This window comes from Heteronotia binoei, chromosome 1 (genome assembly GCF_032191835.1).
Source record: "Heteronotia binoei isolate CCM8104 ecotype False Entrance Well chromosome 1, APGP_CSIRO_Hbin_v1, whole genome shotgun sequence".
Taxonomy (NCBI): Eukaryota; Metazoa; Chordata; class Lepidosauria; order Squamata; family Gekkonidae; genus Heteronotia; species Heteronotia binoei.
Window position 1 is genome coordinate 3,198,709 of NC_083223.1, and position 26,798 is coordinate 3,225,506.

At 46.1% G+C, this 26,798-nt stretch overlaps 1 protein-coding gene across 1 annotated transcript in view; it reads right to left on the reverse strand.

Annotated features, from left to right (window-relative positions):
• LOC132585443 (uncharacterized) overlaps positions 1-25,381 on the reverse strand; it is a 56,588-nt gene extending 31,207 nt beyond the window's left edge. Inside the window, exons 1-8 of the mRNA XM_060257337.1 lie at positions 25,068-25,381; positions 21,888-22,050; positions 14,808-14,957; positions 11,803-11,963; positions 10,704-10,877; positions 7,058-7,205; positions 2,260-2,444; positions 670-811 (exon numbers count right to left, since the gene is read on the reverse strand). Of these exons, the coding sequence (XP_060113320.1) occupies positions 670-811; positions 2,260-2,444; positions 7,058-7,205; positions 10,704-10,877; positions 11,803-11,963; positions 14,808-14,957; positions 21,888-22,050; positions 25,068-25,250 (1,306 nt within the window). The 5' untranslated portion in view covers positions 25,251-25,381. The remainder of the gene's footprint in view (positions 1-669; positions 812-2,259; positions 2,445-7,057; positions 7,206-10,703; positions 10,878-11,802; positions 11,964-14,807; positions 14,958-21,887; positions 22,051-25,067) is intronic.
• Between the last annotated feature and the right edge of the window lie 1,417 nt (positions 25,382-26,798).

Sequence of the window (26,798 nt, forward strand, 5' to 3'; positions counted from 1 at the left end):
CAGAGCGGCTCACAATCTCCTTTATCTCCCTCCCCCACAACAGACACCCTGTGAGGTGGGCGGGGCTGGAGAGGGCTCTCACAGCAGCTGCCCTTTCAAGGACAACCTCTGCCAGAGCTATGGCTGACCCAAGGCCATGCTAGCAGGTGCAAGTGGAGGAGTGGGGAATCGAACCCGGCTCTCCCAGATAAGAGTCCGCACACTTAACCACTACACCAAACTGGCTCTCCACACCAAACTGGCTTTTTAAAATACTTTTCTACCATTTCCCCCAAGCAATGATGCCAAAGCAATGGACCACGAAGTACTCAAAAGTATATAGGAAGACAGGCGGGAGTATACAGCGACACTGTGATGAACACTATCAGGGCAAGCCCTAAACTGTCTGGAAGCCCACGTGAGGCTAACTTCTGATTCCCCCACTGCACGGGTAATGTCACCAGGTCACAGGGGAAGACACTCAGTTCGGTGCCCCCAGAAGACCAGCACCTTAGACAATCACCTACTTTGCTCAGTAGCAGGGTCAGCCCTAAACACTATTGAAGAATAATGTTAATCTTGACTGGATTAGTGTCAAACGCCCAGCTGGGAAGTTGTTCTTCCAAGTCAATGGATTTGGGTACCTGATCTATTAATTAAACCCACAGTGATCCATCTGAAAGGAGTTACCTGCAGAGAAAGGCAGGAAGGCATCTCTCTTGACAAACTTTCCTTCGGAGTCAAGGAAGTGCCCCGGATAGAACTGAAGTGGTTTTTCCCACTGAGATTCATCGTACAGCACGGAGTGCAGCAATGGAAGGATATGTGTTCCCTGAGGAGTCAAAGAAATGAGCAATTGAAGAAAAGGAATTTTCTTTCCTTTCGATAGACTGAATTTTACCAATCCAATCCAAGGATTTTTGGTGCCCTTTGCTGAAGATTTGGCTGCTGCCTGCCCACCTCCCCACCCTTTATTTTATTTTATTTACCTCAAATTTGTATGCCGCCCACTCCACACATGGACTCTGGGCGGCTCACAATCATAACAAGGACAATACCTTATGATTTTAAAAGCAGAAACGCATACAGACGATTTATAAATGGAAAACTTAAAAGTGGTGCTATAAAATTTCTTACAAAGGCGGTCTAGCTTCATTATAGCTCTTCTCTGCATTGCTCTATTAGGTGTCTGATCGATGGGTGGTAATATTCAGCGACATACTAGTGGCAGCTCCTCACGCATTAGTTACTGTAGGCCTGCCGGTAAAGATCAGTTTTACAGGCCCTGCGGAATTATTGCAGGGAAAGTGCCACCCCCTTCTCCTTCTTTCACCTGCTCCGTGGGGAAGCCGGCCCCATTCACACTGCCCTGACTGGGGATGTGACTTGGGCTGACACTGGGACTGATTTCCCACTAAACCTGTGCTGTTCTCACTCTTCTCTTCTCTGATGCCAATGTATTTCTCTTAGACCAGCACAAGGTGAGTGGGAAATCAGTCTGTGGCTTGCTGTGTTGCTACACCTCTCAAAAGCCAGTTTGGTGTAGTGGTTAAGTGTGCAGACCCTTATCTGGGAGAACCGGGTTTGATTCCCCAATCCTCCACTTGCACCTGCTGGAATGGCCTTGGGTCAGCCATAGCTCTCTTATCTGGGAGAACCGGGTTTGATTCCCCACGTCTCCACTTGCAGCTGCTGGAATGGCCTTGGGTCAGCCATAGCTCTGGCAGAGGTTGTCCTTGAAAGGGCAGCTTCTGGGTGAGCCCTCTCAGCCCCACCCGCCTCACAGGGTGTCTGTTGTGGGGGAAGAGGATGAAGGAGATGGTGAGCTGCTCTGAGACTCTGAGATTCAGAGTGGAGGGTGGGATATAAATCCAATATCATCATCAACAACAGCTGTGGACAGGGATGCAAAAAGAGCCCTGAGAAAAACCTCTGTCGACCCTCCTCTGAAAGGAAGGAACAGGGAAGAAGCAAACTTTCTGTAGGCTGCCCACTGAGGTGAGAGGAACCACCTTGGTCTACTGCTTGCCACAGCAGACCCTGGTGCTGTGGGCAAACAGATATCAGGGATGATTTGGTGCCCCTCTACCTCTGGTGCTCGAGTAAATGGCCTAGGTTGCCTTGAAATGAATGGGGATTATAGATAATTTATCTGACTGGCTTTGAATCTTCTCAGCACCTGAACAACGGCTTCTTGGTAAAGTGTAGAAGGCAACAAATGAACAGATATAAAATGACACAGGACTGTAAAAGTTTAGGCAATTGGGGAACACTGATCACCTTTGGAATGAAATATCCTTTCAGAGTGACGTCCGCAGTGGTGGCATGAGGTAAACCCATAGGGAGAATATTAGCAAATCTCTGAACTTCATGGATGACTGCGTCTGTATACGGCAGTTTGGATCGGTGTTCTGTCTGGGGCTGAGCAGACCCGATCACCTTTGTAATTTCTTCTTGGACCGTCTCTGAGAAAACAATAATAATAATCATCTTCATACAATGGTCTTCCCTGTTACTATGCGTGGATCTGAAAGGTGGACACTGAAGAAAGCTGAAAGAAAAAAAGCCCATTCATCTGAAGTGTGATGTAGGAGGAGAGTTTTAGAGATATCGTGGACTGCAAAAAAGCATGTATTCTCTCTAGAAGTTAAAATAAGGAAAGGGACAGAGAAGAAGTGTCTGTATATGGTAGTTTGGATTGGTGTTCAGTAGATCAAATCACCCTTTGAATGACATTATTGCCTGTACAAGCACAGATCCATCCTGTCCTGCGTGAACTGCACTGGCTACCTACTGAGTACCGGATCCGGTTCAAGGTGTTGGTACTTACCTTTAAAGCCCTATACGACCAGGGGCCAGCATACTTTTAGGACCAGATCTCCCTGTATGACCCACATAGGTCTTTATGATCAGCGACCCAACAGCTTTTAGTAATACTCGGCCCCAGAGACATCCATCTGACCTTGACGAGGGTCAGGGCCTTTTCAGCCTTGGCCCCTGCCTGGTGGAATAAACTCCCCCTAGAGATCCGGGCCCTGCGGGATCTGCTCCAATTCCGCAGGGCCTGTAAAACAGAGCTCTTTCGCCAAGCTTTCAGCTGAGGCAGTGGATGCCACTTGTTACCAACCTCCCCTATTCATTCCATCCCACTGTAACTAAGTAAGTAAGTTTATTTTTATATCCCGCCCTCCCCCGCCAAAGGCAGGCTCAGGGCGGCTGGACCTGGACAGCAGGCCACGTCTGTGAGGCAGAACCTCCATTTTAGTCTCTACTGTCACTTTGTAGTTTTAGATTTTATATATTTTAAATTGGCATTTTATTGTTTTTCACTGTTGATTGTTTTTATGATATAATCCGCCCTGAGCCTGTTCTACGGGAAGGGCTGGCTAAAAATCGAATAAAATAAAATATAAAATTTCTTCTTAGGCCTTATTGGAGGAAATTAAAAACCATCTTAATTCATACCATGGTATTCAGCAGGGGGGGTTGTAGAAAAACCCCAGTAAGAACTCATCAGCATATTAGGCCACACCCCTTGACTCCATGCCAGCTGGAACTGTGTTCCTGCTCAACAAAAGCCCTGATGGTATTCTGTGTTATGAAGTATGGATGTGAAAGTTGGACACTGAAGAAAGTTGACGGAAAAGGAAGTTTGTTCATTTGAATGTGCTTTAGGAGGAGAGCTTTAGGGATACCGTGGATTGACAAAAAGCCACATGAGTGGGTTCTAGATCAAATCAAACATGCATTCAATCTAGACGCTAAAATAAAGAAACTGGGGCTCTCATACTTTGGTCACGTCATGACCAGACTCCCTGGAAAAAACCAACAATGTTTGTAAAAGTTGAAGGCAGCAAGAAAAGAGGAAGACCCAACAGGAGACCGATTGACTCAATAAAGGAAGCCGCAGCCTTCAGCTTTTGCAAGACATGAGCAAAGCGGATGATGACCGAGCATTTTGGAAGTCATGGGGTCATCAGAAGCAACTTGATAGCACATAACAGACCTAACAACAACAAAAAACCTTAATGATTTCAAACTTAGTCTCTCAATGAGAGTAAAGTTGAAGGATGTTGTAACAGACAGGTTAGGTTCCACCTCTCCCTGAGCAACCAATTAGAGCTGACAGAGTGTTGGGGAGCTGGAGAGATGGAAAATAGCAGTTAAGTTGGCAGTTAGGGAGTTGAGAGGGAAAAGAGGATGTCCGACCAAGTGAAATTATGGAAAAGAGTGTATGAAAATAATCAATTTGTAACCAAAGGATCCCAATTGCGGCAGTAGGTCCACAGTTAAAATTTAATGGAGGCAAAACATTGTGACTTTTACCTTCCTTTCATCACTGTTGTTAATATCATAGACCAAAGTTAACTTCCTGTTTTGTTTAATTCCACAGGCTAGAATGGGAAAGAAACACACACACATACAATTTAATATCTTGTCTCATATATATATAATGGAGGATGAAAGCACCTTCTTTTACAGAATTGGATCCCCTAGTCCAATCTTTTTGAAATTGAGTTTTTTTAAGGAGAGGTACCAGATGCTATGCTGAAAATTTGGTGCCTCTACCTTAAAAAAAAAGCCCTCAAAGAGCCCTAGTTACCCACAGGCCAATACTCAATTATACCTTATGGCAGTGTTTCACGTTTGCAGGGTCGTGACCTGGTACGGGGCCACGGAAGCCTCACTACCGGCCACAAGTAAAGCCAAAGCTAGCCTCGCCCCCAGCAAAGCTAGCCCAGCCTCATCTCTGTGTTGTGCAGAGAGGAGCTGGGCTGCATCTCCTTCCTTCTCCCCCCCTCCCAGTGTTCGAGAGAAAAGACCCATAAAGTGTTCTTCATGGTATGAGCTTTCATGTGCCTTGCAGTATGTTTTTTTGGAGAGATTTCCCCGGGAGGCCTGGGGGGCAAAGAAGGGTGTGTCATTTTTTTTCAGCTGGGAGGGGCGGGGAGTGCGCATTCCAGTAGCTATTTTTTTTACCAAACGACCCCTGGGCAGAATTATTGCTGGCTAGGGCCATCTGATGGTGAAAAAGGCTTTTTTCCCCTCCCCTTCTTTCTTTCATTCCCTGCAAGTGATGCTCTGTCTGTATTTTTGGTGCTAGGAGGGGGGGGGGCAACAGTGGGAGGGCTTCTAGTGCCCTGGCCCCACTGGTGGGCATTCTGGTGCTTTTGGGGCATTGCATGAGAGAATTTGGACTGGATAGTCCACTGGCCTGATCCAACATGGCTCCTCTTATGTTCTTTCTTTCCATGTATTTCTTTTCCTTTCTTCCTTCCATTTCATTCTTTCTCTTTCTTTCCTCTTCTCTTTCTTTTTTCCTTCCATTTTTACTGGATGAAGCTTTTCTGTTCATCATACTGTTGTTGCAAACATAGGAGCTCTGCCAATGAAAAGTTGGCACCCCCAGTTGTAGCCAGCTTGCCTTCTATGAGATTTCTGTGTGAGTGAGTGAGAGTGAGAGGTGTGGCGCAGAAAAAAATTATTGGAGATTACTGCAGTATATCTCAACAGCACTGAAAGTGATAGTACTATGAACTTGGCACCATTTTACTGCTCCCGCTTTTAACAGCTGTCTGACACGAAAATTAAACTCCTCCTGTAGTTATTAAAAAGGATGAAAGAAGTTTTCTGGCTAAGTATCTGCACAACAGGTTGCTTTTAAAAGCATGGGAAACACAGCCAGTAAAAAGCTGCAAGCCCTCATAAATATCCTTTTTGGGATAACTGCAGAAAAGCTTGTATGAAGTTCAAATAACTTGAAATTAATTCATTAATTGCAGTACAATTCTCTGCTACCTTTCACAGCAGTTTCCCAGTGTTTCAACCAAAGTATGAAAAATAGCTGTCAAAAGATTTTCTTAAAACCAAGCAAACTTGATTGTAGCTTGAGGCAGGGTTCCAGTAGTAGAAGCTGAAGGAAAGGCCTACTAAACGTGTCAGCATATTTTGAGGTAGAGCAGCTGCCAGGGCCCAGTGTGGGTGGTACACAGTGCTGTCATTCCTGATGGCAATGGCAACAGCATTCCCAACTGCATACACTGGCCAGTGCTGTTGAGGAAGGGGTGTGAGGGTGATGCAGGCAATTGAACATGGGCATTAGGAGTGCTTGCAAGCTGGAGAAGAACACAGAGACAGATAGGTGCATGCAGGTGTGGGGGTGGAAATAGAGGACCGTCCACCTTCCACCCCCATTTTGGCTCAGCATGAGTTTCAGAGGGATTTTTCTGAAAATGAAGTTACTTCAGAAGAGGCAGGTTTGGGGGAGTTCCCCGGAAATGACATCACAGGAAAAGATGGAGTTTTGGTTCAGTGTGCCCCGGAAGTGACATCACTTGGCCCTTGACACCACAGGAAATGACATAACTCCTGTCTCCCGGCTCCACCTCCAAAGTCTCCTGGCTCCACCCCCAAGTTTTAGTGGGCCATGAAGGAGAAGTATAAAAATAACTGGGCCACGGGAAAGAAAAGTTTGGGAAACCCTGCCTTATGGGAACTGGTCTCCAGAGGGTATAATTTCATTTGGATTAATTAATTTATTTCAATTAATGGAGTGCCCAGTGGACATTCAACACCCCCCACCCCGCTTTCAGATAACCCTGAAGATGGAGAAGGGCCTCTAAATCAGGGGATCCCCTGCTTCCAGCTGGGAATGGGAAACCCTGACAGATTTCGCACAAGGGCTTGTTCCGGATGGAGAGCCCTTTTGCTCCTGGTTCTTCTCTCCATTTTCACGCAAGCTGCCGCGGAGCTGCAAGTTGGTTCAATGTTCTTCCGCGGCAAGCAGAAACTGCTTGTAAGAGGATCTTGCTTGCTGTGGAAAAGCTGCGGGCCAACGCGCAGCTCCGGGACAGCTTGTGCAAAAATGGAGAGAAACCCCAGCAGAAAAAGGGCTCTCCACCCAGAACAAGCCTAGTGCGAAATCGGTCCCTATTTCAACATTTATATCAGCTGGGGAAAAACAGGAAGTATACTTCACAGGTGCTTCCTGTTCTCCCTCATTCAGACACCTTCCAAAGGCAATATGTGGGATCCTGATATCTTATAATAATGGGTACCACCCATGGAAAGGACTTACTTTGAACTTCAGGGTACTTCATCAACAGCAACAGGCCCCAACGCAAGGTCGTGGAGGTGGTTTCCATGCCAGCAGCAAATAAATTCCCCACAGAAGACTTTAAGTTTTCGTTATGGAAAAACCCGTTCATCTGGTTCTTGTTCTTCTCCTAGGGGATCAGAAGAATGACATTACTTAAACTGAAGGATCAGCATGAGTAAAATAAATTCATGCATGCGTATCAAAATAGGTCTTCTCTATTCTGTCTGCAGAGACAGATTAGATCCGGATTATTTAATCGATTTTATGTTTCTCTCCTTTTGATCAGTTGTTACCAGGCTGAGTAAACAATATGGACTCTGAGAGAGCTTATTGGGGGTCCTACAGCATTCAATAGCTCAATATGTTGACAACACCAATTCTAGTTCTTCTTACCAGGTTGGTTGAGGACCAATAATTGAACGGAACACCAGAGGACAGAATTCATTATTACGGCCTTTCAAAACAATATCTTAGTTCTCTTACTTATGATAATGCTAGGGAGATAGTGAAACAGAGAATATTGGATGTTGTCAGACAAAATGACCTTAATAGCACAACCAAATGGTGAGCTCTGACAGAACCAATCAACAGGGTGACTCCGATGCCCTACCTATACTGCTTAACAAATAATATAGGAGAACGTTTATTCTTATGAGGTGGGACGGTCTCCCTTCAGCGGTGGTGGAGGAGAGATATAAAAAAGTGCCATTCCAAGAATGGTTATGTCACTGCTGCAATGACAGTATCGAATCTTTAGTCCATGTCATACTTGACTGTGAGGCGTATAATGATCTTCACGAAGTACTTCCATTTTCCACCGCCATACCTTTTACCAGTAGTCAAAAACTGCAACTCCTTAAGAATCTTCTAGACGAACCCTGAGGTTACATACAAATTAGCAAAATCTGGCTGGCTTGCCACAAGAGTGAGGGAAACTCTAATAATTCAGTCAGGAAATGGCTAAACACCTTTACCAATCTGTTTGCTGCAACTGCCATGTGCTGTTATATTTGTAGTTTTACAACAGCATTTTGTGTCTTTTTATGTATGATTTTATGTTTGATTTTACTGTTTTAAATGCTGGCGTAGGCTATGAATAAACTCCCTGGAACACCAGGTTCCAACAAACCTGAGTTGCAGTTGGAGGACAAGACTGCTATTTGAGGACACAGCTTCTTCTAGATGTGAATTCTAATCCATCTAAAGACCCATGTTCCCTCTAAGTTGTGGAGTCTTGCGAGCCAAAATTACAGTAAGATTTCAAAATGGCACTAAACTCCAAAAGGCTCAAGAGAATGATCCTATATCATTCAATAGCTCAATATGTTGACAACATTTGTCCCATTTGTCCATTGGGAATTCTATGTGCAGTCTTCGGACGCACTGAAAAAGAATCTTGTGGGTTTTGCAGCTTTTTGAGGCATCAGAAACACTTTGATATTTTTTTCTGAGCTTTTGCCTTTGGTTGAACTATGTGGTTGGAGCACCCTATGCTAGAAGAGGATTTGAAGCAGGAATAATCAAGTCAACCTCCTGTTCATTGGGATTCCTTGGATGGAACTGTGAAACTTTTGGGGAATTGCTGTTTAGTCTTCTATTGAACATATTTGTATGATTTTGTTTCAATACATTTTTAGTTATCTGGTCACTATAACTTCGGTCGTGCTGTCTATATCCTACAAGTGACCTCTCACCCTTTACCAATCCTCAGGTAGGGGCAGGGGATCCCCCGGTTTGGAGGCCTCCCCCTGCTTCAGGGTCATCAGAAAGTGGGGGGGGGGGGAGGGAAATGGCTGCTGGGCACTCATCATTCCCTATGGAGACCAAGTCCTATAGGGTATAATGGAAAATTAATCCGTGGGTATCTAGGGCTTGGGGGGCTGTTTTTTAAGGTAGAGGCACCAAATTTGCTGCATAGCATCCACCATCTCTCCTCAAAAGACCCTCCAAGTTTCAAAAAGATCGGACCAGGGGGTCCAATTCTATGAGCCCCAAAAGAAGGTGCCCCTATCTGTCAAGCATGATATTTTAAGTGCTGGTTTAACCATAACTTTTCCCTCTGTTTCCCCCCCTCCTTTTCCTTCTTCCTTTCTTCCTGCTAGGAGTGCATAACAAATCTCTCTGCCTTTAGAATGTAGAGTAACCTTGTGGTCTTCATGTAAAGCGCCTCTCCCCCACATTCTCACAGCCATGTCTTATCAGCTAGTAGAGAATGTGTGAGAAGTGGAGATGTTAACATTCCTCAGCTATCAAAGAGGTAATAGTATGTAGCCTTTGAACCTTCAACTCAATTTGCATCTTTATGTTATTCTTTTGAAGTTATCTGTAACCCTGTCTTTTGAAGTAGCCTATAAGATACTATGTGACGCTGAAAGCATTATTACTTCCAAGGCACCGGTCCTTGGAGCAAATCATGGCGTTTCAATAAAACAAGTCTTTGATTTAAAACGAAAGTTTGATTATTTGGAAGTATCAATGCTTGACACTATCCTTCGTGATTTCCAATGGAGGGAAGGCATTTAAAAGGTGTGCGGTCCCTTTCAATGTGATGGCCAGAACTCCCTTTGGAGTTCAATGATTCTTGTCACCACCTTTCTCCTGGCTCCACCCCCAAATTCTCCTGGTTCCACCCCCAAAGTTCCTAGATATTTCTAGAATTGGACTTGGCAACCCTAGATAGACATATGGGATAGAAAGCAGGGGAAAAGGCTGCATGGTGGAGAAGACCTACAGTCTTTAAGAACATAAGAACATAAGAGAAGCCATGCTGGATCATGCCAATGGCCCATCCAGTCCAACACTCTGCGTCACATAAGAACATAAGAGGAGCCATGTTGGATCAGGCCAATGGCCCATCCAGTCCAACACTCTGCGTCACATAAGAACATAAGAGGAGCCATGTTGGGTCAGGCCAATGGCCCATCCAGTCCAACACTCTGTGTCACATAAGAACATAAGAGGAGCCATGTTGGATCAGGCCAATGGCCCATCTAGTCCAACACTCTGTGTCACATAAGAACATAAGAGAAGCCATGTTGGATCAGGCCAGTGGCCTATCCAGTCCAACACTCTGTGTCACATAAGAACATAAGAGAAGCCATGTTGGATCAGGCCAATGGCCCATCCAGTCCAACACTCTGTGTCATATAAGAACATAAGAGAAGCCATGTTGGATCAGGCCAATGGCCCATCCAGTCCAACACTCTGTGTCACATAAGAACATAAGAGAAGCCATGTTGGATCAGGCCAGTGGCCCATCCAGTCCAACACTCTGTGTCACATAAGAACATAAGAGAAGCCATGATGGATCAGGCCAATGTCCCATCCAGTCCAACACTCTGTGTCACACAGCGGCCAAATATATATATTCCTCCCCAAACTTCCACAAGACCTATCAAATTTGCAGAATTTGCTTTCTGGCCTGCATGCAATGCGTGCCTCTCCCAAGACAGTTCCAGTAACACATTGTTCCAATAACAATAGCGATGGCTAAAAGAAAACCCAGCTGGTTTGATAAGCTGTTCTCTTCGATGGCTTACAGTCCATTCACCCACAGATTTATTTTTAAAACTTAAATTTAAGAAGTTCACATGTGAATATTGGCATGATTTAAAAGCTTGATTACTTCTTGCTGTCGAATTAGAAAAGCATCGATAAAACTCCTCTGGTCGTTCACATCCAGTTCTTTGAGGTGTTCTATGAAGGTGGCCTGGATGAAAGCGTGCATTTCTTTCCTGTTCTGAAGGACTGTCTTGCGACCACCAGAGAGAAAACCCAGAGCAGGGAACATGTTGCACAGCTAAAAGAATAAAAGATGAGAAGAGAAATTTAAAAAAACAAACAAACCCAAAACCCTAGGCTAAATGATGCATTTTAGGCTGACCTCACAGCACTTTGAATTAAAATTTCTTTGCTCGCTCTGCCTATTTATTTTATCTATTTATTTTAGTATATCTCTTTTCTGCCCGTTCCCCGTAGGGCTCAAGGCGGAGCACAACATATAAAAACAACAAAACACAATAAAAAACATTTTAAGAACAGACAACTCACCAGCACTCAGAAAATTTCCATATCATCACAATATTGCCCAGCCGGCTGTCTAACATCACAACAAGATGTTATCCCATAAACATGGCAGATATTATTCCATTTTATACCACAGATGACATTGCCGACAGGGGAGGCCAACCAGATCAAGAAATAGACACCCGCAGCCTCAACTAAAAGCCTGGCGGAACAGCTCCATTTTACAGGCACTACAGAAGGCTAGTAAGCCAGGTAGGGCCTGGATCTCGGCAGGGAGCTGATTCCACCGGGTCAGGGCCAGGACTGAAAAAGCCCTGGTCCTAGTTGAGGCCTATAACACTCCAATGACATTTCAAGTTTGGCATAAAAGTTGATTCCTTTTTGTTCATCTTTGTTGACTGACAGGGAATCATGTCAAGAGAAGAAACCACACACGCAAAGCCTCCATGATTCCCACACGCAACCTCCAACTTTTGTGCAGAGGTGGAATACTTCTGGGAGGCCTGCGCCATGTAGATTTCTTCATATATCTGAGCCAGCTTTGTCACGCGACAAATTCTGCAGTAGCCATCAGACCATTTTCTTTTCGTTTTGGCTAGCGAGACATCAAATCGAAAGCAGAGCCATGTAGCCCTGCCTGCATTTGATGTATCAAAACTCCAAAAAATTATTTAACCAGTTTTAACTGGTTGGATTACCGTGACTGAGGGACTTCCAAGAAGCCGGACGTTTTCACTGACCAAGTTCAGTAGCCTTACAAAAGTGGGGTCTTCGTATTCGTATCGCTTGCCAAGTAATATGGACACTATGATATTGGCGACAGCAGCGTTCATGATTACAGTGGTCTCAAATGGTTTTCCTAAAAAAATTTAAAAAATAACCAGCATTTATTTTGGAAAGAGCTTGGCTTTTGCGTCAATGCTAACTTGCCAAGAATAGAAGAGGCACCCCTTGACTCATAGTGAGTCCGGCTTGAGCCGGTCCTTCCTCTTCTCTTAACACACCTCGATAACTTTGACATTAACTTGGATTTTCAAGCCTTCAAATGTTTTGGGCAAGACTACGATTTGCTAACACCCACCCCTCCCCAGTGCCTGGCAAATCATTCTGAACCCTCCTTTTAACCACCATCTAAATCTTTGACAACTGAAACATTAATCAGAGTGAACTAAGGGAGGAGGGAATGTCTTTGTCATTGTCTTATGGTCTAAACAATCTGTCCTCTGTGCAGCCAGATTGTGGGGTGGGGTTTGTGTCTGCCCAGGACCAGGGCCAGCATGGCCCCCCGGCAGACTCACTGTCCACCACCCCCTCCACAGCACCCTGCTGCCCCCCCCTCTGAAGCACCCCATCCTGCTGCCCCCCTCCAGAGCACAGGGGACAAGCGGGGGCCCGGTGTCTTGAGGGCTGCGGGGTCCTTCCCCAGCTGCCCAGCCTCCTCCTCCCTCCCTTCCCCACCATTTCAATGCCCAGGAAAGGGCAGTGGAGCATCACACTTCCCAGGTTATTTAAAGCCCCCCCCTCACAGATCAGCTGATCGGCTGGTAAAACGGCACTGGAGGCTTGTGGCTCCTATGCTGACCCTCCGGCATGATCACTATCACCAGTGCAGAGTTGATGGGGCAACAGCAGCGGGAAGGTGGAATGAGCTGCCGAAAGAGTGGCTGCCACTGCTGCCTCCTCCCTTCCCATGCGATCCAGGAAGGAAGGGGGGGAGGCAGCAGAGCCCCTTCATGGGCATTGAAATGGTAGGGAAAGGAAGAAGAAGATATTGGATTTATATCCCACCCTCCACTCCAAAGAGTCTCAGAGCGGCTCACAATCTCCTTTACCTTCCTCCCCCACAACAGACACCCTGTGAGGAGGGTGGGGCTGGAGAGGGCTCTCGCAGCAGCCGCCCTTTCAAGGACAACCTCTGCCAGAGCTATGGCTGACCCAAGACCATGCTAGCAGGTGCAAGTGGAGGAGTGGGGAATCAAACCCAGATAAGAGTTCTCCCAGATAAGAGTCGGCACACTTAACCACTACACCAAACTGGAGGGAGGAGACGGCTGGGGAGTGCAGGGGTTTGTCTAGGGCATGCGGGTGAGGGCTGAATTTGGCGCCCCACCCTGTTGGCATCCTAGGCAAATGGCTAATTTGCCTAGTGGGCGAACCAGCCCTGCACAGGGTCCACCAATTTGAATGCTGCAGAGCCAATCATCTACTTGAAACAGGAAGTCCCAGCTATCCTGGGACTCCAATAAGTTTTGAGATTTCTACATCTGTCTAAAAGAAGGGAATAAACAAGGGATTCATGCTGATTATTCTAGGGATGGGTATGAACAAGCTCACAAGAAAAAATTTGGACGGTTACCAGCTCTCCAAGGTCTCAGGCAGTCTTTCAAATAATGTACTGTCCGTTCCTTTTATTTATTTTATTTTTTTTTTTTGCAAATTTATAGTCCGCCTTTTTCCATGATGAGCTCAGGGCAAATGACAACACAACAGAACAGTTAAAATTGAACAATAGACCCAGTTTGGTGTAGTGGTTAAGTGTGCGGACTCTTATCTGGGAGAACCGGGTTTGATTCCCCACTCCTCCACTTGCACCTGCTGGAATGGCCTTGGGTCAGCCATAGCTCTGGCAGAGGTTGTCCTTGAAAGGGCAGCTTCTGGGAGAGCTCTCTCAGCCCCACCCACCTCACAGGGTGTCTGTTGCAGGGGGAGAAGATATAGGAGATTGTAAGCTGCTCTGAGTCTCTGATTCAGAGAGAAGAGTGGGCTATAAATCTGCTTCTTCTAAAACAGTTAAAAATTAAGCAGTTAAAACCATTAAATAAAAATGAAATAAGGCAGCGTCAGTGGCATGAACATAATAGGAGATTCCAGGGATTGAACCTTGGATGTTGGACATTCAAAACATATGCTTTTCTGCTGATTCACTGCCCCTATATCCTCAAGGCTTAAGCAGGTTAAATGTTAATTCTGTCTCTCCAGGGAATTCTGCGAACTCTCATTTTAGAAGTCAACATGTACAAAGCAATAGCTCAGGTCCACAAATTACAGGGGGGGTGGGGTTGGGGGGGAGGGGAGGGGAAACATGGCAGTAAATAGGGTTGCCAAGTCCAATTCAAGAAATATCTGGGGACTTTGGGGGTGGAGCCAGGAGACTTTGGGGGTGGAGCCAGGAGACAGTAGGGGTGGAGCCAAGATCAAGGCTGCGACAAGCATCATTGAACTCCAAAGGGAGTTCTGGCCATCACATTTAAAGGGACGGCACACCTTTTCAATGCCTTCCTTCCATAGGAAATAATGAAGGATAGGGGCACCTTCTTTTTGGGCTCATAGAATTGGACCCCCTGGTCCAATCTTTTTGAAACTTGGAGGGCATTTTGGGGAGAGGCATTAGATGCTATACTGAAAATTTGGTGCCTTTACCTCAAAAAACAGCCCCCCCCCCGTGAGCCCCAGATACCCGCAGATCAATTCTCCATGATTTTCTATGGGAATAAATCTCCCAAGGGAATAACAGAGTTCCCAGCAGACATTTTCCTCCCCTCCCCCCCGCTTTCTGATGACCCTGAAGCGGGGGGAGGGTCTCCAAACCGGGCGATCCCCTGCCCCCACCTGGGGATTGGCAACCCTAGCAGTAAATCATTACAAAAAAACCACTGTGGCTTTTAGATACACTGCTAGAACACAGAAGGCAACACCAACTCACCTTTGTAAGATTCAAGTTTCTGTTTTAGGAAATGGCATTCTTCCACAATCTTGTCCTCTATGGTCCTCTTGCCCATTCCGTAGTCACGCAGTGTGCTTAACATGAACCGCCGCATCACCTTCCAGTTCTCACCGTGAGCAAAGATAACTCCTGAAAGGAAGCAAAGAGCTGGTTTCAAGAACTGGCAGGACTGTTATGGGCTTCTATGCACAAAACTCAGGAGGTGCTTAGAAGGAGACCCTGCAAGCTGAAGGGAACCCAGCATGAAGATATGCATTGTGTCTCCAGGGCTTTTTTGTAGCAGGAACTCCTTTGCATATTAGGCTACACCCCCCTGATGTACCCAATCCTCCAAGAGCTTACAGGGCTCTTAGTCCAGGGCCTACTGTAAGCTCCAGGAGGATTGGCTACATCAGGGGGTGTGGCCTAATATGCAAAGGAACTCCTGCTAAAATTCCACCCCTATAGCCAATCTTTCAAGAGCTTACAGGGCTCTTCTTACAGGGCCTTCCGTAAGCTCCAGGAGGATTGGCTACATCAGGGGGTGTGGCCTAATATGCAAAGAAACTCCTGCTAAAATTCCACCCCTGTAGCCAATCCTTCAAGAGCTTACAGGGCTCTTCTTACAGGGTCTACTGTAAGCTCCAGGAGGATTGGCTACATTGGGGTGTGTGGCCTAATATGCAAAGTAATTTATGATGGCCGAATATAGTGGATCAATCCACATTTAAGTGAAGGCCATTTGAAAAAGCTGACAAAAAAGAGCCTTGTAAGTTCTTGGAGGATTGGCTACCTCAGGGGTGTGTGGCCTAATATGCAAAGGAGTTCCTGCTACCAAAAAAGCCCTCTGTGTCTCTAGGTGATCTGTTTACGGAAGCACTTCCTTTGTGGAACCACAGTGAAAGATGAGCTACACAATGGGATGAATCCAACCTTCCTCCAAGGAGTCTTCCTCAGGGGTAGGGAGCAATGGCTCTCCAGATGTTTTTTGCCTACAACTCCCATCAGCCTTAGCCAGCATGGCCAATGGCTGGGGCTGATGGGAGTTGGAGGCAAAAAACATCTGGAGAGCCACTGTTCCCTGCCTCTGTTCTAGCCTAAGGAAGCTTTGTCCAACTTGAGTAACATTGAGCCACTTAATTTGGAGAAAGGAGGAAAACTTCCAATTATGTTCAGTGGAATGAGAGGACGGGGGTAGGAGCTAGGGATGTGCATTCGGCTCGGCCGAGCCATATTTACAGCCGAACCAGTGTTGATTCGGCCGCATACGGAATAGCCTGCAGCCGACTTCCATAAGCGCCCATTACACGGCAGCCGAATAGGCTCGCTGTGTAGTTACGAATAGCTATTCATAAGCAAACAGCTGTCAATTCAAAACAAAAGGCGGCAATTAGCTTCTGGAGCTTCAAAGGAGCTCCTTTGGCACCTTCCCGCCTCTGCCTTAACATCCCTGGGATCAGGGAGGGGGGAGGGGGAAGAGGAGCCCCAACAGCCAATCCAAAGCATGCATTTGTAAAATACATTGGAAATGCATGCTTTGAAGGGCTTTCTAAGGAGTCTTCACTTCCTGGCTGACTCCTCCATGCTGTGTGTAAGAGATTGCTTAAGCTGCTGCGGCAGCAGCTCTCTCACTCAGACTTCCCTGGAAGACAAGGTAAAAAGGGTTCTTGTTTTTATTTATTGTTGGTAAAAGGACTTTTTTTAAAGACTTAGAGTCCCTTTACTTATCCAGATTTGGGTGGTGGTGGGGTAGCTTATTTGGGGTTTCTGCTTGGGGAGGGGGCCTGGGGTGGGGGGGTTTGACAATCTGCCCATATCTTAATTTAGTGAGAGGACTTTTAAAAGTGTAGTGTCCTTTTACTTCTCCTGATTTGGGTGGCTTTAATTTCTTGGGGTTAGGGTGAAGGGTTTTTTGGGGGGGAGGGGGTGGCAAAGTTCCTGTATTGTTAAAAGTTAATTTTTTACTGTTTTAAAAGTATTCAGTGTTTGATTTGTTGCTGCTGTGCTGTGTTGTGCTGCTGCTGTTACTCTTTTCTTTGGGTTCTTGGGGCGGGTGCTGTTTGGCCTAATTTCCATTGTTTAAAAGGCCACTTTTGTCCCCCTTTTCTTGTTGGTGAAAAGGCCACTTTTTAACACTTGGCCTTTTGTGATTCTGCTGGTTTTGTTTTGGTTTTTTAAATTGCCTCTGGTTGGTGTGGGGGTTGGTGAGGGTGTGTGTGGGCTGGGTCACTTTCTTGTTTTTATAGAGTAGGTTGTGTGTTCTGTGGCAGGGAAGCTGGCACCTGGGTGAGAGACCCAGAACCAGCAGGCTTTTTGTGGTTGGCCAGCTCTCCCCATGTTGTTTGGGGCAGGGCTGGAGAGCTGGCATCTGTAGATTGTGTGTTCTGTGGCAGGGAAGCTGGCACCTGGGTGAGAGACTCAGAACCAGCAGGCTTGTTGTGGTTGGCCAGCTCTCCCTGTGTTGTTTGGGGCAGGGCTGGAGAGCTGGCATCTGTAGATTGTGTGTTCTGTGGCAGGGAAGCTGGCACCTGGGTGAGAGACCCAGAACCAGCAGGCTTTTTGTGGTTGGCCAGCTCTCCCCATGTTGTTTGGGGCAGGGCTGGAGAGCTGGCATCTGTAGATTGTGTGTTCTGTGGCAGGGAAGCTGGCACCTGGGTGAGAGACCCAGAAACAGCAGGCTTTTTGTTGTTGGCCAGCTCTCCCCATGTTGTTGGGGGCAGGGCTGGAGAGCTGGCATCTGTAGATTGTGTGTTCTGTGGCAGGGAAGCTGGCACCTGGGTGAGAGACCCAGAAACAGCAGGCTTTTTGTTGTTGGCCACCTCTCCCCGTGCTGTTTGGGGCAGGGCTGGAGAGCTGGCATCTGTAGATTGTGTGTTCTGTGGCAGGGAAGCTGGCACCTGGGTGAGAGACCCAGAACCAGCAGGCTTTTTGTGGTTGACAAGCTCTCCCCGTGTTATTTGGGGCAGGGCTGGAGAGCTGGCATCTGTAGATTGTGTGTTCTGTGGCAGGGAAGCTGGCAGCTGGGTGAGAGACCCAGAACCAGCAGGCTTTTTGTGGTTGACAAGCTCTCCCCGTGTTGTTTGGGGCAGGGCTGGAGAGCTGGCATCTGGGTTTGCTGCAAGCAGGTCTGCAGAGCAGACCTTGAGCAGATTGTGTTTTGTGTGGCAGTGAGGTTGGCAACTGGGTTTATGTTGGTGCCAGGCCTGCAGGCCCAGGGTTCATAGAGTAGATAGAGGGATGTAGTGCATTTGGGGCCTATAGAGATTCTCTGGTGTGAAGTTAGGTTTGGCTTTGGGTGCCCCAGGAATTGGACCCCATGGTCCAATTTTTTTGGGATTTGGGGGGGTTGGAGGGGAGAGTCCCCTTCAGGTCTCCTGCAAATTTGGGGGCTCTCCCTCAAACCCCCTCCCCTCCAGGCGGCTTCAATTATATCCTATTTGCCATTGATTTTAATGGCCCATAGGGTATAATGATGGAATAGGGGCACCCTCTTTGGGTGCCCCTGGAATGGGATCCCCTGGCCCAATCTTTTTGGGACTTGGGGGGGTTGGAGGGGAGAGTCCCCTTCAGGTCCCCTGCAAATTTGGGGGCTCTCCCTCAAACCCCCCCCCCTCCAGGCGGCTTCAAATATACCCTATTTGCCATTGATTTCAATGGCCCATAGGGTATAATAGGGCCGTATATTCGGTAATAGCCGTGCATCTACCGTATATGCGGCTATTCCGAATACGGTATTCAGTAGTGCATGGGGAATCCGAAATTTTTTTCCCTGTGCACTTCCGAATCCGTGTAATTCCGAATTTTTTTTTTTTTGCACATCCCTAGTAGGAGCCTCTTCAATACAGCAGAAAGGATGGGCAGACTTTCCCCCCATAATGACACTTAGCTCCATTTTTACTATTTTATTCCCGGCAACTCCCTAAATAAAATTAAGGGTCAAGGATCGAGAGTTCCCCTCTCCAATGATAGAGCAAATAGGCCAGGAAGAAAATGTATCCTTCTTTGCTGTGTTGCTGATTCCATGTTGGAGAGAACCAGTCTTCATACGATCAAGAGCTATGTTATCAGCTTTGTCCATAGCACTACGTGAAGACACTCACTGCTACCATCACTTCTTCCTTGCCTTCTCCACTCCAAAACCACTGCTTTTCTTCCTTCTGCGACCTCTGGCACCAGGAGGTGGGATGGTTAAGTTTGTTGTAGAGCCAGTTTGGTGTAGTGGTTAAGTGCGTGGACTCTTATCTGTGAGAACCAGGTCTGATTCCCCACTCCTCCACTTGCAGCTGCTGGAATAGCCTTGGGTCAGCCATAGTGGTTAAGTGTGCAGACTCTTATCTGTGAGAACCAGGTCTGATTCCCCACTCCTCCACTTGCAGCTGCTGGAATAGCCTTGGGTCAGCCATAGTGGTTAAGTGTGCAGACTCTTATCTGTGAGAACCAGGTCTGATTCCCCACTCCTCCACTTGCAGCTGCTGGAATAGCCTTGGGTCAGCCATAGTGGTTAAGTGTGCAGACTCTTATCTGTGAGAACCAGGTCTGATTCCCCACTCCTCCACTTGCAGCTGCTGGAATAGCCTTGAGTCAGCCACAGCTCTCACAGGAGTTGTCCTTGAAAGGGTAGCTTCAGTGAGAGCTCTCTCAGCCCCAGCTACATTACAGGGTGTCTGTTGTCAGGGAGGAAGATCAAAGGAAATTGTAAGCCGCTTTGACTCTCTGAGATTCAGAGTGAAGGGCAGGATATAAATTTCTTCTTCTTCTTTAAAGCCCTATATGGCCGAGGACCGACCTACCTGAGGGACCGTCTCTCCCCGTATGAGCCCCAGAGAGCACTGAGGTCAGTAGGTAAAAACAGATTGACCACCCCTGGGCCAAAAGAAGTTAAACTTCGGACTACCTATGCACGGGCCTTCTCTACCGCGGCCCCATGTTTGTGGAATCAACTCCCAGAGGAGGTGCGGGCCCTGCGGAACCTTGATCAGTTCTGCAGGGCCTGCAAGACCACCCTTTTCAAACAGGCATTCATGAACGGCTGACCAAGTCCACAAAGAAACATCAAAATGGTCCAGTCTGGAGATCCGCCATCATTACACAAACTGACAGGCATAGCGTCGATTAATAATGGTACTGTCAGATCTAACTTAATGTTTTTAGACTTAGTAACTGTTTTAACTAATGTATTAATCGGTTTGGGGTTAATTTAATGTTTTGTTAAATGTATTGTTATTTTGCTGTTGTTAGCCGCCCTGAGCCTGCTTGGCGGGGGAGGGCGGGATATAAATAAAATTTTACTTACTTACTTACTTACTTCTTCTTCTTCTTCTTCTTCTTCTCTTCCTCACCCTCCCCCCAGCCATGTTTACAGACAGCGCATGTACTACAAAGCTTTCTGAACTCTCGTGACATTCTTTTTTCCCCTCTGCAGGCAGCCAGAAATAATGGCTGAACTCGTACAAGAGGTCAGGAAACCTACGGGGCATACACAGTTTGCCATACCATTTTTAAAGAGGCTTAGGAGAGTGATGAGGAGAAGCAGCGGCTCCTGGGTACGGTAGTACCAGAGTGGGGAACAAGATGGGCCAGTAGATTGGTAAAATGGCCCCTCCAGATCCGCTCATAGGCCTAATCTTAGAACCACATCCTTTGTGTCAGCCGATGCAACCTTGTTGAAGTAAATGCTTAGCTGAACCGTCGCCATCTTTAAACGCTGTTACTAACCATGAGAAAAGACCTTGCATATCAAAGTAGAAGGTGCAGATGTTACCCATGCTTGATGTGAACATTTCTTCCCCTTGATACTAACAAAGGCAGGAATTCTCCCCTTTGAAGATAAAGCGCCTCCAGGGACAGCCGCTTGGCCATCCCCGGAAGACTAACAGTAACAATAAGATAAGAGAAGGAGACCGTGTGAATCTTTGCACCTCACCTCAGCAATGTTTAGAATTGTGGCTCTGTATAGTTCCCTTTGATGTATCCCAATATAGCCTGCCCTCTAATGCTACAATGTATCAGTCTCAATCACCCGTCGTTCTGATGCTTATGGATTATCAAATAAAGCCTAACTTTGCAACAATTCAAGGTCTGGTCAATTTGAGATCCCATCGTCTGACACTTTGCCTCTGTTTTCAGACTCTTTAGTGACACCGTAAACACCTTTCCGACTAGCTTCTACCTTCCTAATAACTTCCCACAATTCTCTATTGTCATCTTTCCTTTCCCTACCACTTCCATAATCCTCCCCTCTCCCATAGACCACTTGTCCCCTTTAATCCATCCTGGCAACCAGTGGGACTGTCGGTGGTGGCAACATGAGTGGGGGGGGGGGTCATGTCAACTGCAGTGCTATGTCATGTGACTGTTTAGCCTGCTCCTTTAACAGTTGCTTGATGTGCAGAAATCAACTGGTGAATGTTTTCCGGGGTTGGACCTGCCACTAGGCAAATTAGGTATTTGCCTAGAGGGCGAGGCCAGGGGGGGGCACCAAATTGGGTGTTCCTGCCCCCGATGCCCTAGGCAAATGCCCTGGTTGTGTAGTGGCTGGCTAGTTTCATTTCACTGCCCTTCCAATTGTAAGGGAGGTGGAGCAAAGCCAGCGGTTCTGCACTGGCCCACTGGCTTCAGTTCTCAAAGTGAAGCCAGTGGGCTGGTGTAGAACTGCTGGCATTGCTCCGCCTCCCTTCCAATCAGAAGGGAGGCGGAGTGAAAACCGTCAGCTGGCTGGCTTGCTCACCTTTGCCTCCTTTCCCAGGTGCTCTCCCTGACCTACTTCAGGGGTGCAGGCAGTGGGGTGCGGTGTCATGGGGCACCACCACAGAGGAGGGGGCAGGGGCAGCAGTGCCTAGGGCACTGTGTGCCCTAAGGCCGGCACTGATGTTTTCACACATGGCGATAAACTTTATCACCTTCTAATGCTTGCAAATCAACATATGAGGGGTGAAAAGTTGGCTGTTCAAGCTGTTGATTAAGCTTGCCTCCTTCTATAGACTTGGGTGGGAAAACCACACTTTGCACATCTCCTAGGATAACCAGCTATGGTTGTGCATAAGTAAACAAGACTGCCTGTTATTCCACAGATGTCCTCACCGTAGCCTTTTGCAAACTCTTCAAACATTGGGACCATGGCCCTCTCCGCAAAGGCATCTGCCTGGTTCACCAAAGCCTCCTTTACCGTCTCGTAGCCTGTCAGAACGACCATTTTCTGGGATCCCAATTGGAAGCTGAAGACAGGACCATACTGTTTCGATAACTGAAATGTAATTTTAAAAAGTGAAAAAAGATAGATAAGGTCTTCAGGAACATGGCTAGAAAAACACCTGTTGAGCACCAATTCAAATTCTTTCCAAAACCCATAAGCTGCTGGTATCATCTCATCCACTCAATGAGCCAGAGTGTATAAATTTTAACTTTTGAGAGAAAAAGCCTTCAACCAGGCTCACGATTTAAGGGATGGCTGTCCCAAGTCAGCTTGGAGGGCTACCCCCAGCAACACAATTTGGAATTCCACAGATGGAAAGTAGGAATTTAAGAAGAATTGGATCAAAGGACTCCCCTATTTTGTCACTCCATTTACAGGCCCCCAATCAACCTTGTGCAGCCATCTTGGTGTTTGTTTGATGGCAGCTGGGGTATACTGAGCTCCAGATGAATAAAAGAAGCAACACATGAATAAAAGAAGCAACAAATTAAAATGATTAAAGGGTTGGAATACTTTCCCAATGAAGAAAGGTTAAAATGCTTGGGGCTCTTTAGCTTGGAGAAACGTCGACTGCGGGGTGACATGACAGAAGTTTACAAGATTATGCATGGGATGGAGAAAGAAGAGAAAGAACTACTTTTCTCCGTTTCTCACAATACGAGAACTCGTGGACATTCAATGAAATTGCTGAGCAATTGGGTTAGAAAGGATAAAAGGAAGTACTTCTTCACCCAAAGGGTGATTAACATGTGGAATTCACTGCCACAGGAGGTGGTGGGAGCTACAAGCATAGCCAGCTTCAAGAGGGGATTGGATAAGCATATGGAGCACAGGTTGGAACTCTCTGTCTGGGGCAGTGATGCTCTGTATTTTTGGTGCTTGGGGGGCACAGTGGGAGGGCTTCTAGCCCCACTGGTGGACCTCCTGATGGCACTTGGGGCTTTTTTGGCCACTGTGTGAAACAGAACGTTGGATGGGATGGACCATTGGCCTAATCCAACATGGCTTCTCTTATGTTCTTCACAAATAATATTTGATGGCAATGCAGCCAGTCTTGTAGGATGAGCAGCTTGCACTGACCAAGTTCATCTCTGGCCAAACCAGACCCCTACGTATTTAAAATGAGAGAATCTTCTCAATATCTTGACTGTGAATTTTCCACTTGTGGTGTACATGAGAATTCCACACACACACACATACCCCTCAAAAGAATTCCAATGATCTTGGAATTTTGATCGTTAACTATCAGAGTTTTTCCAAACAGTAGGAGACAAAAGCCTCTACCAGAGAGGATAGTCCTGGTGCTGTTCTTGATAGGAGAACTGCACCGTCAGCAAAAAGTAGGATAGAAACTTTAATGTTAGCAATAGATGGAGAATAACCGTCCTGGGCAGAGACAGCAGAAATCGTATAGATATATAAATTAAACAATGAATGGGCCAGCATGTACTCCTGATGCATTCTCTACTGTAGAGAAATTATTTTGTAAAGCTGTCCATCTAGCCCCGGGGTGGCCAAACTGGCTCTTTCAAACATACTGTGTGGCTCTCGAAGCCCCCCACAGCTTGCTTGGAGAAGGCATTTGTCTCTTGAGATCACTTCTCCAAGCCAAGCCAGCTGGTGGCTTGGAGAATGCATTTCAAGTTAAAGTTGCTTTCTTTCCATCTCCCCTTCCACTTCCCCTTCCACCTCCCCATCTCCTTCCTTCCTTCCTTCCTTCCTTCCTTCCTTCCTTCCTTCCTTCCTTCCTTCCTTCATCCCTCCCTCACTACCTCGCACCCTTCCTTCCTTCCTTGCTTCCTTCTCTACAACATCTGACGTTCATGTTTTGCGGCTCTCCAACATCTGACATTTATTCTAAGTGGCTCTTATATTAAGCAAGCTTGGCCACCCCTGATTTAACCCGTAGCAAATTGTTGCAGTTGGATTAGAATACAGAATCTCAATCAAAGCCAACAGTCTCTTGTTGATATATGTTAGTTTTTACCCTGTGCCACAATCTGCTTGTTCTTTGCTCTGAATCATAATGCTTCCTGATGAAAACATTCTTAGCACATCTTGTAAAAGCTTTTATTCTTTTTTAAAAAAAATCATTTCACATAGTCCCCATTGATTAGCAATGCAGTTATTGTTAGTTGGCAAAGAGTCAGTGAGCTTGTGTGTCCTTTCCCAATCCTAGTTCTCAAGTCTCCTCAGAACATTAAAGGCAGGGCTTTTATTGTAGCAGGAACTCCTTTGCATATTAGGCCACACACCCCTGATGTAGCCAATCCTCCAAGAGAATATATTGGATCCGGATTTATACCCCCCCCCCCATACTCTGAATCTCAGAGCGGTCATAATCTCCTTTAACTTCCCCCCTCCCCCCCCACAAAAGACACCCTGTGGGATAGGTGGGGCTGAGAGAGCTCTTACAGCAGCTGTGCTTTCAAGGACAACTCCTATGAGAGCTATGACTAACCCAAGGCCATTCCAGCAGCTGCAAGTGGAGGAGTGGGGAATCAAACCCGGTTCTCCCAGATAAGAGTCCACACACTTAACCACTTCACCAAACTGGCTCTCAGCTTACAGGGCTCTTTGTCCAGGGCCTACTGTAAGCTCCAGGATGACTGGCTACATCAAGTCATATAAGGCCTACTATCCAAGGGAGTTCCTGCTACAGAAGAAGTCCTGATTAAAGAGCATAAAGAAGAACTAGAACTGGACCAAGGAACGGATCAAGGATTCATCCAGAACCCTATGTCCAACAGTGGTCTACCAGATGCTTCTGAGCAGCTCCAAAGCAGGAGATAAAAGACCTGTTTAATTCCCTGTCCTTCAGTCAGTGAGCCTCTCTGCTCTCTCCCCGTGGCACTTACTACATAGCAGAATTAAATAAACAAGAATTAAATAATTTAGTTAAAGAACTAAATAAGCAAGAACAAAGCAACTGTGTCTTCTATGTTTGTTATTTCCTGCAAAGCTGATTTCCCATGGGAGGGGCAGTTTGAGGTCTCTCTGGACCACGGGAAGATCACACTAGCACACAAATCCCAGGGGGTGGCACAGAAAAACCAAAAAAAGTTTACCTGGGACATGGTTCTGTAAGGCCTCGCCAAGTCTACAAGGTGGAGATTTCCAACAAGGGGCCATGGCCTCGGTCCTGGAGGGAGATTTTCCTTGCTGGTGTTCCAGAAATTGCCCGTTTTCAGAAAGAATGCCACCGAAAGGACAAATAGCAACAACAGGGAAACAGGATCCAATAAATCCATGCCCTGAGAAATGGTCTAAAGTGATTCCAATAAACGTGGTAAAACGCAGTTTGATCTAGGATAGTCTCTGTCTGCTGAAAGGAGCAGAATAAATAGTCGTTCTGCCTCCTGTTAACACCACTAGTAAATCAATAATAACTATCCTATGTAATAGAATCTGCCTTTCCTCCCATTCCATTTTCTTAGCTGTAATAATTTAACCCACTCGTCATGGTTTACTCTTTCCTTTACTTATTATGTAGGTGGCTGGTGTCTAATTCCTTAAAAGAAAACTCTGCAAAACAGGTTTTTAAAACTCTGAACTCCTTTCTGCATGGCCAACACTTGGGGTTGGCTGGCGAATTTGTCTCATTAGTTCTGCCAGTTCTCAGAATGGCTTTGCCGAATCTTCTTGGGCAACTACTCAACCGAAATTTTCATCCCATTGAATTTTCATCCCTCCCATTGAACCAGCTGCCTGTATTTTGCTATTGATGCTCTTCATAGTTATTAATTCTTCACTGCAGTCTCTTCAGGGATCAATTGAATGACTTTATTTATAATGGTCATAGACCAGCAAACAATTCATAAAAGTCCAATTCATAACCAATAAAAGGTGATATAAATATACAATAATTATTATACAATACTAAAATATGATACCACCTAAAATATACATAAAATACAAATACAGACTTTAAGACACTGACATTGAAGATGTAAAATTAGTGTTAACAAAAAACCCCTGTCTAGACCTCTTTGTTTCTTCCCTTAATAAATAAATTGCTTTGCCTAAGCAGCATTTAAAGCAGTATAATCATACAAAATTAAAACTGATTGTCCATAAAATCATACATAAAAGGCATAAAATACTGTTATAAAACTACAAATATAACAAAACATGGCAGTTACAGCCAACAGATTGGCAAAGGTGTTTAGCCATTTCCTCACTGAATTATTAGAGTTTCCCTTATTCTTGTGGCAAGCCAGCCAAATTTTGCTAATTTGTATGTCACCTCAGGGTTCCTATCGCTAAGAAGATTCTTAAGGAGTTGCAGTTTTTGGCTACTGGTAAAAGGTGTGGCCGTGGAAAATGGAAGCACTTCTCGATGATCATTATAAGCCTCCCAGTCAAATATGACATGGACTAGAGATTCGATACCATCATTGCAGCAGGGACAAAATCGTTCTTGGAATGGCACCTTTTTGTATCTCCCCTCCACCACCGATTGGCTGGTAGACCTGTCTCATTAGTCCTGCCAGATCTCAGAATGGCTTTGCCGAATCTTCTTGGGCAACTACTCAACCGAAATTTTCATCAGCGTCTTCAGAACTGCCTGAATTTTCCTCCCATTGAACTAGTTGCCTGTATTTTGCTATTGAAGCTATTCGTGGTTATTAATTCTTCACTGCAGTCCCTTCAGGGATCGAAGGGGGTTTGCTTCTTGCCGCAATGTTTTAGTTGACTGATTTGCAAATCACGGCGCATTTTTGTATGGATTATATAAATCAGGGGTGACCAAACTGTGGCTCAGGAGCCACATGTGGCTCTTTTGCACATATTGTGTG